At 38.2% G+C, this 12,715-nt stretch overlaps 1 protein-coding gene across 1 annotated transcript in view; it reads left to right on the forward strand.

The window, feature by feature from the left end:
• Positions 1 to 1,278: 1,278 nt before the first annotated feature.
• The window catches only part of LOC136261908 (uncharacterized), a 40,214-nt gene continuing 28,777 nt past the window's right edge, over positions 1,279 to 12,715 (forward strand). The window contains exons 1-2 of the mRNA XM_066056006.1: positions 1,279 to 1,617; positions 3,190 to 3,208. Coding sequence (XP_065912078.1) covers positions 1,533 to 1,617; positions 3,190 to 3,208 — 104 coding nt within the window. The 5' untranslated portion in view covers positions 1,279 to 1,532. The remainder of the gene's footprint in view (positions 1,618 to 3,189; positions 3,209 to 12,715) is intronic.

Here is a 12,715-nt window from a genome sequence, read left to right on the forward strand (position 1 = left end):
ATTTAAAATGGCCAACCACTGCTCATATTCTGGGAAATTGTCTAGTGGTATTAACTCAACAGAGGTACACTTACCAACACAACCAATTCTTGCATATGCTAGCAATCAAGCTGAAAGCCCTTCTGTCTGGCTGTGAAGACCTCAATGTTTATGCCAGTTTACAAGGTTTGCATTCCAATGAATCTCCTCAAGAAACTATTCCTTTATCAATTTTGGTCACCTATCAAACAGACATTGTTATTTACAACAGAATCCTCCACAATAGAAATCACAAAACTTAGAATAAACCAGAATATATATTATTATTAGCTGAGCTAAATCATATGAATATTTTGCATTGTTACTCATTAATGAGATCAGGGTGTCCTGGGTCATTTTCAGTCGCATTCCATTGCTAGTTTTCATACAGCCAGGTCAATTACTGTCTACAACCACTGTTAAAACCTTTATTAATGACATGGACAGAACTTCAATTTGTGCTTCTGAATATTTTTTCTTTAGTAGGAATCATAGGAAATGGACAGTTCAGGGGTGAGTCTCGGATTTTCCAGGGGGTGCTAAGTTAGGAGCATCTATAATGGGGGCTAGAAAATGTGGCAAATGGTTGATGCAACTAGTACTACAGTGTGAGAAGCACTCTCAGCATGAGGAGCATCTAGGGCATCTAGGGGCATGCCCTTACAGAAATATTTTGTAAATTTAGCTTTCTGAGATCGAATTTGACAATAATATTGACTGAACCTTATTGAATAAGCATTGTGAACCACTTTAGCAAAGTGAAATCATTATTTTCTAGCAGTGGTAACTACTAGCTTTCATTGCAAGAGCACAACATAAATGGGCACAGCACAAATGCTGCAGTATAGTTTCAGTTCAAAGTTTGAAGTTCAAGGGATCTAGGAGTTTGTCTTTGCTCTTTATAGTTTAAAAAAATTAATGATGGATGTTCTATTAGAGTAGTTGACTGTTCTATTAGAATATTTCGATGCTTAGCAATTTTGTATGCATGTTTCATAATAATTATTATGTGCGTTAATCCTCAAACTGAGGCTGCACATTTTTGTAAAATAAATAAATAAATCAATGAAGTTATAAGCATGTATGCATGCGCGTAGCTTATAAGGCGGAGGGCTCTCAATGGTAACCGTAGTTACCCTAGGAAGCCATACACATAGCTACACGATGGCGTTGAAAACTTGACCACATGACGTCATCCGACATGATCCGTGCATTTAATTTAGTATAATTATAATGCATAACATTGCGCGGAGGTTATTTGACTGACCAACCTAAATTCAGCCGTTCGTGCACCTCCAACGTGCAGAGCCGGAGACAAAAACCTCCAACATAGCTAGCTATAGCTACTTGTCGAGCTTTTACTAAGCTACTATACTGCAATCCAATTATTAGTTAATACCAGTTACCAGTTGGCTGTAGCTGCATAAACTGTTCCATGACATAGCTATAGTCAGGGACAGCTCAGAGACTAGTATTATAGCTGCACCTTCGTGTCCGAAACCACAAGAGTGACCATGGATAACAAGCGTTACAGTCTGGAATCATTAACATTGATCATGCTGAGCATCAGTGCCATGTCACACTCACAAACACCAATCCGTAAGTTGAGGAGGTATAAATACTACTGTGTATATATGTATTATTATATAAGTGGCTAGAACTGTATTATATAGCTACCAACACTAGCTATACTGCCGGAATTACAGCTAAGTTTTAATTAGGAAGTATATAGACGTACTGAAGTTACGTGGTTTTTTTAATTTTAATTTTTTTTACTTTTATTAAGGCTTTACAGCACAAGTGCTGAAGGTCTGTAGGACACCTGGTCCTACAGCCTGTTTAAAGTATTGTTGTGTAAAGAGGCGGATTATTTAAAAACTGTAAAGTAGCTACAGTAGCTAACTAGCTACTGCATTCCCGCTGCAAAAGGCACCAGAGCTTTGTTTCTATACATGAAAGTGTTGCTTTGACAATATTTTTTTCCAGAGAGTGTTATTGAGCTATAGCAATCATTTTCATTAATATAGTTAGACCCCTGAGTTAGACTATATAATTACTATGAAAAAGTGCATGCTGATGGTGGCATTTATTAGCTACAATGTTGAAATTGTAATGAACTACCACTAGAGAGTTATTGCAAATTGTCGATTTTCCTTTTTCCTTCATATGCAATTTACTGCAACTGAAGGCTTGTAAATTGCTTGTAAATTGCTTGTAAATTGCTTGTAAATATTGGTACAATGCATGGGGATGGGGTGTCCTGACATGCAGGAAAACAGAGGAGATTACATTAATTTCAATGTTACTTTATATAGTTGCATGTTCCATTTAGTAAAACTGAAACCATAATATTAGGGTTGTGTTTTTATTGTTTACTTACTGTTACATAACTCATCTTCTGTTGAACATCTATTGTTAAAACACAACCACACCAGGGTGTTAATGTTTACACATTTGAAATTTTATTGGAGGTCTAGCTATGTGGTTGTGAACAGCAAATCCAAACTGATAGAATCATCTTGCATGCATGAACAATATAGCTATAGCTATCCACTATGGAAATAATATAGCTAATGTGGTTGAATTATTTGTAAGGTTTTTGGACAACAATATCATTAAAAATGACCGGGGTTAGACTAAATAATTACCTCTTTAAACAAGCTACTGTATAATTAGCTGGGAGTCCCTAGCCACTACCACCAGCATTAGCAAAAAAAGCATGGTGTTAAGAACAATTGCTGTAGTACATGGCTGAAAGCTATAAACACACTGTGTAGTTTGGTGGCAATTTACAATGTGGAAATCTTTACGTATATACTGTGTCATCCCAAATTTGCATAACAAGGCATACATAAATACAGTAGACAGTAGTTAAAGAATAATCTATATGAATGAGAGGTTATATTATGTATTAATGTATTAAGTACTCCCTAACCTGCATAGGCTTAGCTTGTCAAATTGTGTCGATTCCATACAAACAAGGTTGAGGGAATCAAAAGATGATAAATATACTAAACATAAAAGTAGCAATCCTCAACTTAGATTTATGTAGTTTCCATGAATGTCATAGCACAAAGATCTCTTACCATAAACATCGGTGTATTATACTGAAACATCAGTAAGTGTAACTGATATTTTTACTGTAAGTTGCTAATTCATTGCTTTCTATAGTGCCACCACCTCCACCAACAAGTGTTGATGTATGTGTGTCATTTGATAGTGACAATAGTCCTACTCTGCACAGGCTAAGTTTAGACGTAAAAGAGTTAAACCCTGTATTTTTAATGCATGTTTGATACAGGGTGTTTTGCTTGTAGCTGAACTCTCTAATATGACGTAAAAACACAAAATGGCGGCCGATAGTGTGGATACTTTTGTACATAGGGTATTGGGAAAGATGGCGGTTCGCTGTTAACGTTTACATACTGCAGCAAGGGGCAAGGTGAGACATACATGAGTAATTACAATACAAATGCGCGTGGTTTTTCGTCGATACCAAACTTGAGTCTGGTTTCGTCTGGTGGACTTTTCGCATCTCCACATCACGCTATCTAGCCTCTTTATTATCCAATAGTTCCATGTCGTGAAAACTGAAAACAAAGCTCTTTTTAGTGATTACATACGAAGTGCCCAGTCTAAACACGACCATTTTGTCAATTTTGATGTCATAGAAGATAAGGTCCATTAGTAGGCATTCCAGCCCAATTTTTAAATTTTGGAAAAATGGACTTTTTATATGCTCAATAGATAGAGTATTGATTGCCGATCTCAGAAATATATAGTTTGTTGGGTTGGAATTAGCTACTTTGGCATGCACAGTGCTTAAAAACTGAAAAAAGGTATATTTTTTCTCCAGGGCTCCCCATACATTTTACAGGGAAAAATGGCACAATTGAATCAGGAAGCCATCTAGCAATCTGGACTATCTTGAAACTGCAGTTGCTTCTAGCTGCAAGTTTGTACATGTAATGAGAGTAACTTCAGGTCTCATTGGATCTCAGCGATCTTTGTATGCTTTGTGGTGAGCAAATATGTTTCACCTATTGCACACTTCTCAATACAATGGTGTATACCCATAGGCAAGTGGCTATCTCAAGTAAGTAAAAACATCAAGCTTAAGTTAACTTATAAAGGTAAACAACTAAAGTGGAGGTGCCACAATGATGCAACAATACTTAAGGTGGAGTTGTGGTTTCAATTATGGCATTGTTATGCCGACTTTGAAGTGGTTTATACTTTTGAGCTGATGATACAGCCATCAGAAAATTGCTCTGGAGCTGAAAATCGCTAACCCGAGTGAAGTAACTACGCACTTTAAAGTAAGCACCAGTGACTAGCTTCCACCCGACAGTACGTTTTTTTACAGTTTTAAAGTATTCTACATACATTACAATGCTTGAAAAGATTACAAAACAACACAAAACTTACTTATATGTAACGCGCACGATAAAACTAAGATTTTCGTGATGGTCAGCGTGTGGAAAAATCCCACAGTAATTTTCATCCTCATTGGAGCTCAGACGATGGAGCAATCCCAAGTTAAACACGAGTTGTCATTTTGTGCCAGGGTTCTATTGGGGAATATACGGAGAATTTTTTTATTAAAAAATCTCGGATACTGGAATGCCTACCATTAGAAACTAAGGTACAGAGATTTTGAGGTTGCTTGATACCAATTTCTTTGCCCTAGTACAGGGAATAGCTAATGAATTTTTAATGCATGTTTGAATTCTACAAAGAGTACAGGGATTTCAATACGTTTTGCAATTTCAAGCGAAGTGCATAGTGAGGCTGCGCGTGCGTGTTTGCCATATTTGGCTATTCTCGAAGTTAAATAAGCCGTTGTCGAGTGTACAGCAGTCTAAGGCAATATATGGGTATCTACCACCACTAGATAAATGGCTTGTAAAAACACGCATACGTACGCATTCACACTACGTATTTCGCACGAAATTTCAAGAAGTGTTGAAAATCCTGTTACAGAAGTTTTCAAGTCGGTTGTCCGCGGATGTGCAACGAATTACTGTAGAATCACAGTAATTCGTTTACGAATTTACAGCTATTCGTTGTTATATATAATTTATTTGTTGACAATTAACTAACTTGAAAACCTCTATAAAAGTAATTTGGTTGGCTATATCAGTTGCGCATGCGTAATTACTGTTAAAAATGAAGAGTAACCACCACTCTAAAGAGCTCCCAGTGTAGGGAGGATTTAACACTCCTGGAGAGTAACCAATACTCTGAAGAGAATAACCATTACTCTGAACAAGGGGTAGGTAACGAGCCAAAATCGTCTACGAAATGTCAAATATGACTGCCCATATTTCATCTTTCAGAAATATAACTGCCCTTATTTCATCTTTCAAAATAAATTTCAGTTCAAATATCTCCGTAAAATTCAGTAATTTTAAAATTAATAAATCCCTAACTTTAGACTCCGTAAATTTTCGTTACATCTTTTCAATCGTCAAATTCATCTTTCAAACTGCACAAATTTCAGGCGATATTTCATCTTTCAGAAATAATTTCGGAGGTTATCTACGAAATTTCAGGTCGTTACCTACCCCTCGACTTTGAAGAGTACCTTCAGACCATCAGTAGGGTCCGCAATCCGAAAAATCAACTTTCACAAATCAATCCCCCTACCATTGTGGGATGTTCATTGTAGTATCCCATTGCTAGATCCACCATGAAACCGGAGGCACGATTGTTGTCTTCACAGAACTATCGATTTTAGTATTTCGTGAGATGCAAAAATTATTTTTTAAATTTCGTGCTCCACACAAACAACAGGATAGAACCTGCTGCTTAGCTAGATATTATCTAGAGTTAATGTAGTTAAAAAGTACGCACAGTAATACGCAAATGATTCACTGGGTTACCGGTGTCACAGTGATATATGTTTCCCCGGGTAACGTGTTTCCCGCACACATATCCCTAGGGATCCGTGTTTCCCCGCACACATATCACTAACTCGCTAGCGACCTACAAGTCACAGTGATATGTGTTTCCCCGGGTAATATGTTTCCCCTTTATAAAGTCATGTGCATGCAACGTACGTATAGTGTTAGCATAGGCGCGCATGCACTTTTAATAATCCGTACAACTAATACTATAATTATACATGTTGCTGGAGGAAATCAAGCCATGGCATTCAACTATAACTGCTAAACTGTGCTGTGATTTGGCTATGTAGCTATAGCATCAGTTTAATAAAACAGTACGTAGCTACAAGTACATGTATACAATTAAATACTATCTCTAGCTATATAGAGTAAATCATGTGATTGCAGCTATGTATAACTAATCAATGTAGCTATACAGCTTTGGCATGCAGTCAGTCATTATTTACCCCCTTGCCGGTTCTATCTGGGGTTCCCCAAGGGAGTATTTTGGGACCCCTACTCTTCATTATTTACATGAATGATTTACCATCTTGTGTTACCATCAGTAAAACTTTACTATTCATTGACGACACCAAGATTTATAATACTGTTTGTAGTCCTGGAGATATTTCACTGTTTCAAAATGATTTAGACTCAGCAACTTTGTGGAGTACGAGATATAATATGTTCTTTAATCCAAAAAAGAGTGTCCACCTATATTAATGCAAAAGTCATCACTAATTACAAAATAGCTCAGTGACACACAGGTTTTAACAAATAGTTCACATAAAAATCTCAGTATTATAATATCATCAGACCTATCTTGGGATCAACACTACAAAAACGTAATCCCTAAGACCTACAGAATGCTAGGACTGCTCCATCTCAGCTTTAGCAAGCATCAAACAGTGACAGCCAAGAGAACTTTGTATATTTCCTTAGTGAGATCGCAAGTTATGTCCTGTTCAGTGATTTGGAAACCTAACCATATCAAGCAGGGGCGGATGCAGGGGGGGGGGGTGGCTTCAGCCTTCATATTTAGGCTTTACTTGATCAACTTATATGATGCTGAGAATTATAATGAAATTTTGTCTTAACATATTAGCTAAATTATAATTATGATCACTAATAATACAAATACTCATAAAACCACCTTATAAACATCTTTCCAAGGTATTATCAGTGGATTTATGCTATAAAGTTTATGCAGCAAGGACCCGGATCAGTATTGGAGGTGTACAAGATCGAGATACTCTAATAGAGCAGTCAGCTAATTACTTTAATAGAACATTCATTGGAAACATGTAGTTGGTTCTGTTATGAAATTTTTCCAAATCTGCCTGCACCTATACATACAATGAAGTGCATTGGTCTGTTTAAAGGGCTACATTCATCCACTTGTGTAGTTAATATGTATGGCAATACTTAATTCAGGTACACAATTTCCATTGAAAATGCTCTAAGATTCAATCTTGTATTGTTCAACTTTCAAAATTTTCCACTTTCAACATTATTATTCTAACATGCACCTATTCAGTGTTGTGCAATTGTGAGAGGGGTGCATCATGTAGTTGGTTGTCTGTACCTACCCAAACTTTTCCATTAACTAGCCATAGGACCTTGGAGTTACTGCACGATGGCTATATCTTAGTGGGAAACACGGATCCCTGGTGATATATGTGCAGGGAAACACGAATCCCTAGGGATATGTGTGTGCGGTGAAATATTAAAAAATCGCTACGGGAAACACATATCACTGACAGCTTTTGGTGGGAAACACGGATCCCTAGTGATATGTGTGCGGAGAAACACGGATCCCTAGGGATATGTGTGCGGGGAACACGTTACCCGGGGAAACATATATCACTGTGACACCGGCACAGGGTTGCTTTCTCTCAAAAAGCAGAAAACAAAATACTAATTTTCAAATTCAAACTGCCCTACCAGCCAAGATAAGAAAAGCCAACTCTTCCTCATAGTGATGTGATAAGGTTGGATGCATAGTCTGTCTATGCTGTTAGTCTGGAAAGGATCTGAGACTTCTCACCATCTGGGTGAAGAACGTCAAAATTTTCGTGCATCATTTCAAGGGATTCTCTCAATGGTACCAAAGTGCTTTCCAGTACTTCTGATGCCACACTGGTCACTTAATTTTGATTAGAATGATGATAAAAGATGGTTCAAAACGTTTGGTAGTAGTAGTAGTTGGTATTTCTGTGATTTCATAGGATGCAGTATACCAGTAGCTCACCAGGAGCTCCACCCAGCTCGAATCAAAAATGAAAGATTTTGTGCATTTTTCGGTTTGTTTTGGGATGTTTTGCAGCATAATGGTGATGTAGGGTGATCTAGTGAAGATTTGAAGCTGCTGTGGAGCGTGAGAGGTGAACTCAATTTTGGACGATTTTACTGCCTCCCTTGATGCATAGCTTAGAGCGAGACGTGGAAGCTGTGGATGAAGCAATAATTGACAACCGCTATTATCAGACGTTCAGGGACATCTTTTGCCATAGTTTTAGTCTATAATTGATGATTGTTGAGGCTGCAGAAGCGCTGGAAATGGTTAGAAAGCGCGACACAATTCTTTGATGCTGCAGAAAATTTTGACGCTCGTCACCCAGATGGTGAGAAGTCTCAGATCTTTTCCAAACTAACAGCATAGACGGACTATGCACCCAACCGTATCGAAACACTATGAGGAATAGTTGGCTTCTCTTGCCCTGGGTGGTAGGGCAGTTTGAATTCGAAACTTCGTATTTCTTTGTCTGTTTTTTCAAAGAAAGCAACCCTGTGCCGGGCACCCAGCAAATCATTTACTTATTTCTGTGCGTAGTTTTCAACTACAACAACTCTGGATACAATGTGGTTAAGTGGCAAGTTTCATCCGGTCCTTTGTGTGGAGCACGAAATTTTAAAAATAAATCTTGCATCTTGTGAGATACTGAAAATGATATTTCTGTGAAGACAACAATCGTGCCTCCGGTTTCATGGTGGATCAAGCAATGGGATACTACAATGAACATCCCACCATGGTAGGGGGATTGATTTGTAGAAGTTGATTTTTCGGATTGCGGACCCTACCATCAGTTACTCCTTTAGAGTAATGGTTACTCTCAAGAGATGTTAAATCCTCCCTATTATGGGAACACTTTAAGAGTTGTAGTTACCCTTCATTTTAACACTGTACCAGTCAAGAAACTTCATGACCTCTGTATTGTCGTAATTCTACGGTATACTACAACACAGAGGTTCTACAGTAAGTTATTAGCTAGGTCGGTATTCAGTGTGAATACGTTTCGCCGTTGTCCTAGCTTCGCCGGTTTCTCTGCCTCCAGGGGCGTAGCCAGGAGTTTTTGAAGGGAGGTTCCAACAGCAGTATTGAGTTACCAGAAGCAGGGGTCTGGGGGCGCAGCCCCCAGCTGCTGAGAGACTTGAACCAAAACTAAGCAAATTGCTATATTTTATGCAAATAGTACACAGTGGTGGATCTAGATGGGTTTCTGGGGTTTCGACAGAAACCCCCCTTTAAATTTAGCTCAAATGCATAAACATTGTTGTATTAACAATTTGTCATAACAAACAACATAATATATATATATAAGTTAGCTATACCACTGTATTTCAGTAGCATGCATTCATTTGCTCTTAGCTAACACCATTTGTTACCCAGTCTGGGAAAATCGGGCTTATCGCCTATTTAAAAGTATCGAGAAACGCTGGTTTTAAGTATTTGGTGTGTTGTAGCTCGCCAATGGTTGAAGCTATGTGTATCAAATTTTCAAACGTTTTACACCAATTCCTTACCTCCCAGCGCATCCACTGTGCAAGTAGCGAACAACTACGTTTTCCGCCATTTTAGATAGTATTTAAACCAAGGTTGACTGTATCAGGCGAGCTGCAAATTGGGTGGGAGGCGGGCGCTCTGGAAGGCGGGAAAATTGAAAAGGAAGGCCAAGGGATGAATTAGGCCAAGTTTGGGCCATTGAGGTCTCAAAACTGGCTAAAATGAAAGGAAATTCACAGCAGAGGTACTTATTCAACACCACAGAGCTGTACAGCCACATACAGTCATCCCCAGGCTGATCAGAGCTCCATTAAGGCCCCACACCACACGTACGGATCGCCACTGGGCTGAGGAAAAGCAGCCAGCAAAACCAGACCACTCAAGTCTAGCTGATTTTGATTGTGGAATTAGATAATTTATTCATGTAGCTTTGTGTCCTGGGTGAAAAATCGAATCTGCTGACATGGGCGATAAGACCGGTTTTCTCAGACTGGGTCACATTTATAGGTATTAAACCCTCAGCAACACTTCACTTTTCATCTCCCACTGCATTGAAAACGATCGAGATACTCTAATAGAGCAATCAAGTAACTACTCTAATAGAGCAATCAAAGCTACAGCTTATATAGTCCCTATTTATTAATGCTTTACAGCACAAGTGCTGAAGGTCTGTAGGACACCTGGTCCTACAGCCTGCTCAAAGACTTTGGCTGTGTTTGAAAAGTTGGAGAAAGGAGAAAAAATCCATGCCTATATTTAGTTATAGTATTTTCTATTTAAAACATTTGATTTATTGTAATTTCTAACCAAAAGTAGCCTAAAATCTGATCTCAGAGTTTCTAAAATGTCTAAATTTTCTGGAGAAATGTTATCAGAAGCCTTATTCAGCAATATCAACTTTCAGAAACCCCCTTTTAAAATTCTAGATCTGCCACTGATTAATTATAATTGCATACAAGTGCCACTGGGGTGAAGCTAGCATTAGATAAAGCTATAACCTAGTGGAAACAGACAGCATAATGAGCATAACACATAGAGACACATATAGTAATCTGTAAATGATAGTTATCTCACTGGTATAGGAACCATAATTTTCTTTATTATTAATTACTAGGCAGACAGCCCAGCTGGTTTGCCTAGGATGCAAAATCAACAATAGTGCAGCGCATGCATGTTACACTCAATAAGAGTATGTATGTTATAATTACTAATTGTGAACAAAAAGTTACACTATGTGTGTGTTACATAAAAAAGTTAGCTATAGTGCGTATGCTACAATTACTAATTAAATTATAGTATGTGTGTTACAATCACTAATTATAAACAGTAAGTTACAGTACACATGTACAGCTACTAATTACAAACAGTCAAAGTTATAGTGCATGTGTTACAATTAACAGTAAGTTACAATACGTATGTTACAATTACTAATTATTAATAATCAATAACTTACGATACAAATGTCATGACTTAAAATCAAAACATTATAACTATACAAATATGCATAGCATCAATTCATTTTGCATAAGTACAAGTAATAAATTACTGGAGTTCTATTATCTTTAAACAATGCATGTTCTATTAGAGTATACCTGACTGCTCTATTAGAGTATATACCTGACTGCTTTATTAGAGTATATCGATCTTTTTAACAAGTTTTGAAGAGGGCTCATGTTACCTCTGTAAGTCTTTCCCTGAGATCAGCTTTACCAATTGTTGTGCTGTGCCATACACTCTATTACTCATTCATTTTGTCCTGCCACACTAAATAGCGTGTTAGGGTCCTGCTTGCAGAAGCCTAAATTTTACAGGGAGTTCCTGAACCCCTTGGAACCCCCTCCCTACGCCCCTGTCAGTCTCTGTAAGTAAAACACTTCACTATAGCTACTTTCACAGCTAGCTGCATGTGAGAGTTCAATATTGTAGTGTAATGTAATGATTGATTGTGATTATGTAATGTACTGCTATATATATATGTACGCATGCGTGTACAATGATTCATTCTAATAATGCCTAATAGTACATGGTGTCAGAAGTGTTAGTTCGCTCGACTCACCAGTTACAGTGACATGGCTACGTTCCAAGTGTCGCCGCCAGAGGCATTTGACTTTTCTCAGCCCGACAGTTGGCCGAAGTGGATAAGAAGATTTGAGCGATTCCGCCAAGCATCCGGTCTTCAAGACAAAGCAGAAAAAAGTCAAGTAAACACTCTGATTTACACGATGGGAGATAAGCAGATGATCTTTTGTCTTCATTTGGACTAAGTGACGAGGAGGAAAAGAAATACTCAACAGTTAAAGCGAAGTTCGATGGCTATTTTGTGAAACGACGAAATGTTATATTCGAACGAGCCAGATTTAACTCGCGCAAACAGTTGAAAGATGAATCAGTGGACAGTTTCATAACAGATCTATTCAGTTTGGTTGAGCACTGTGGTTATGGGCAACTGCGTGATGAGATGGTTAGAGACAGACTGGTAGTAGGCTTGCTTGACGCTTCTTTATCAGAGAAGATGCAGTTAGATTCTGAGTTGACGCTCGATAAAGCCCTTTCGATGGCTCGGCATAGTGAAGCAGTGCGTAAACAGCAACCTGTGGTAAGAGGCACCGCCCAACAGAATGATCTTACTGTTGAACATGAAACAATTGACACCTTGACCTCAAAGAATGTAATCTCTCCCAGACAACGATCCTTCAGCTACCCCACAAGAAATGAATCACTACAGTCAGCACAAAAATGCTCCAGGTGTGGCAAAAGCCCCAGACATGGTAAACAGCAGTGCCCTGCAAGAGCCAGCATTTGTAAGAAGTGCAATAAGACTGGTCATTACACTTCATGTTGTTTCACCAGAGGTGTCTCACATGTAACTGCTAGTACAGAAAACAATGACTCAGATGAAGATACCTTTCTGGGAAGTGTAGAGTTACAAGGGGAGTCACAATGGTTTGCTACCGTTTGTTTAAACAAGAAAGATGTGGAATTTAAGCTGGACACTGGGGCAGAAGTAACAGTTATCTCTGAAACT

Source organism: Dysidea avara, chromosome 1, assembly GCF_963678975.1.
Source record: "Dysidea avara chromosome 1, odDysAvar1.4, whole genome shotgun sequence".
NCBI lineage: Eukaryota > Metazoa > Porifera > Demospongiae > Dictyoceratida > Dysideidae > Dysidea > Dysidea avara.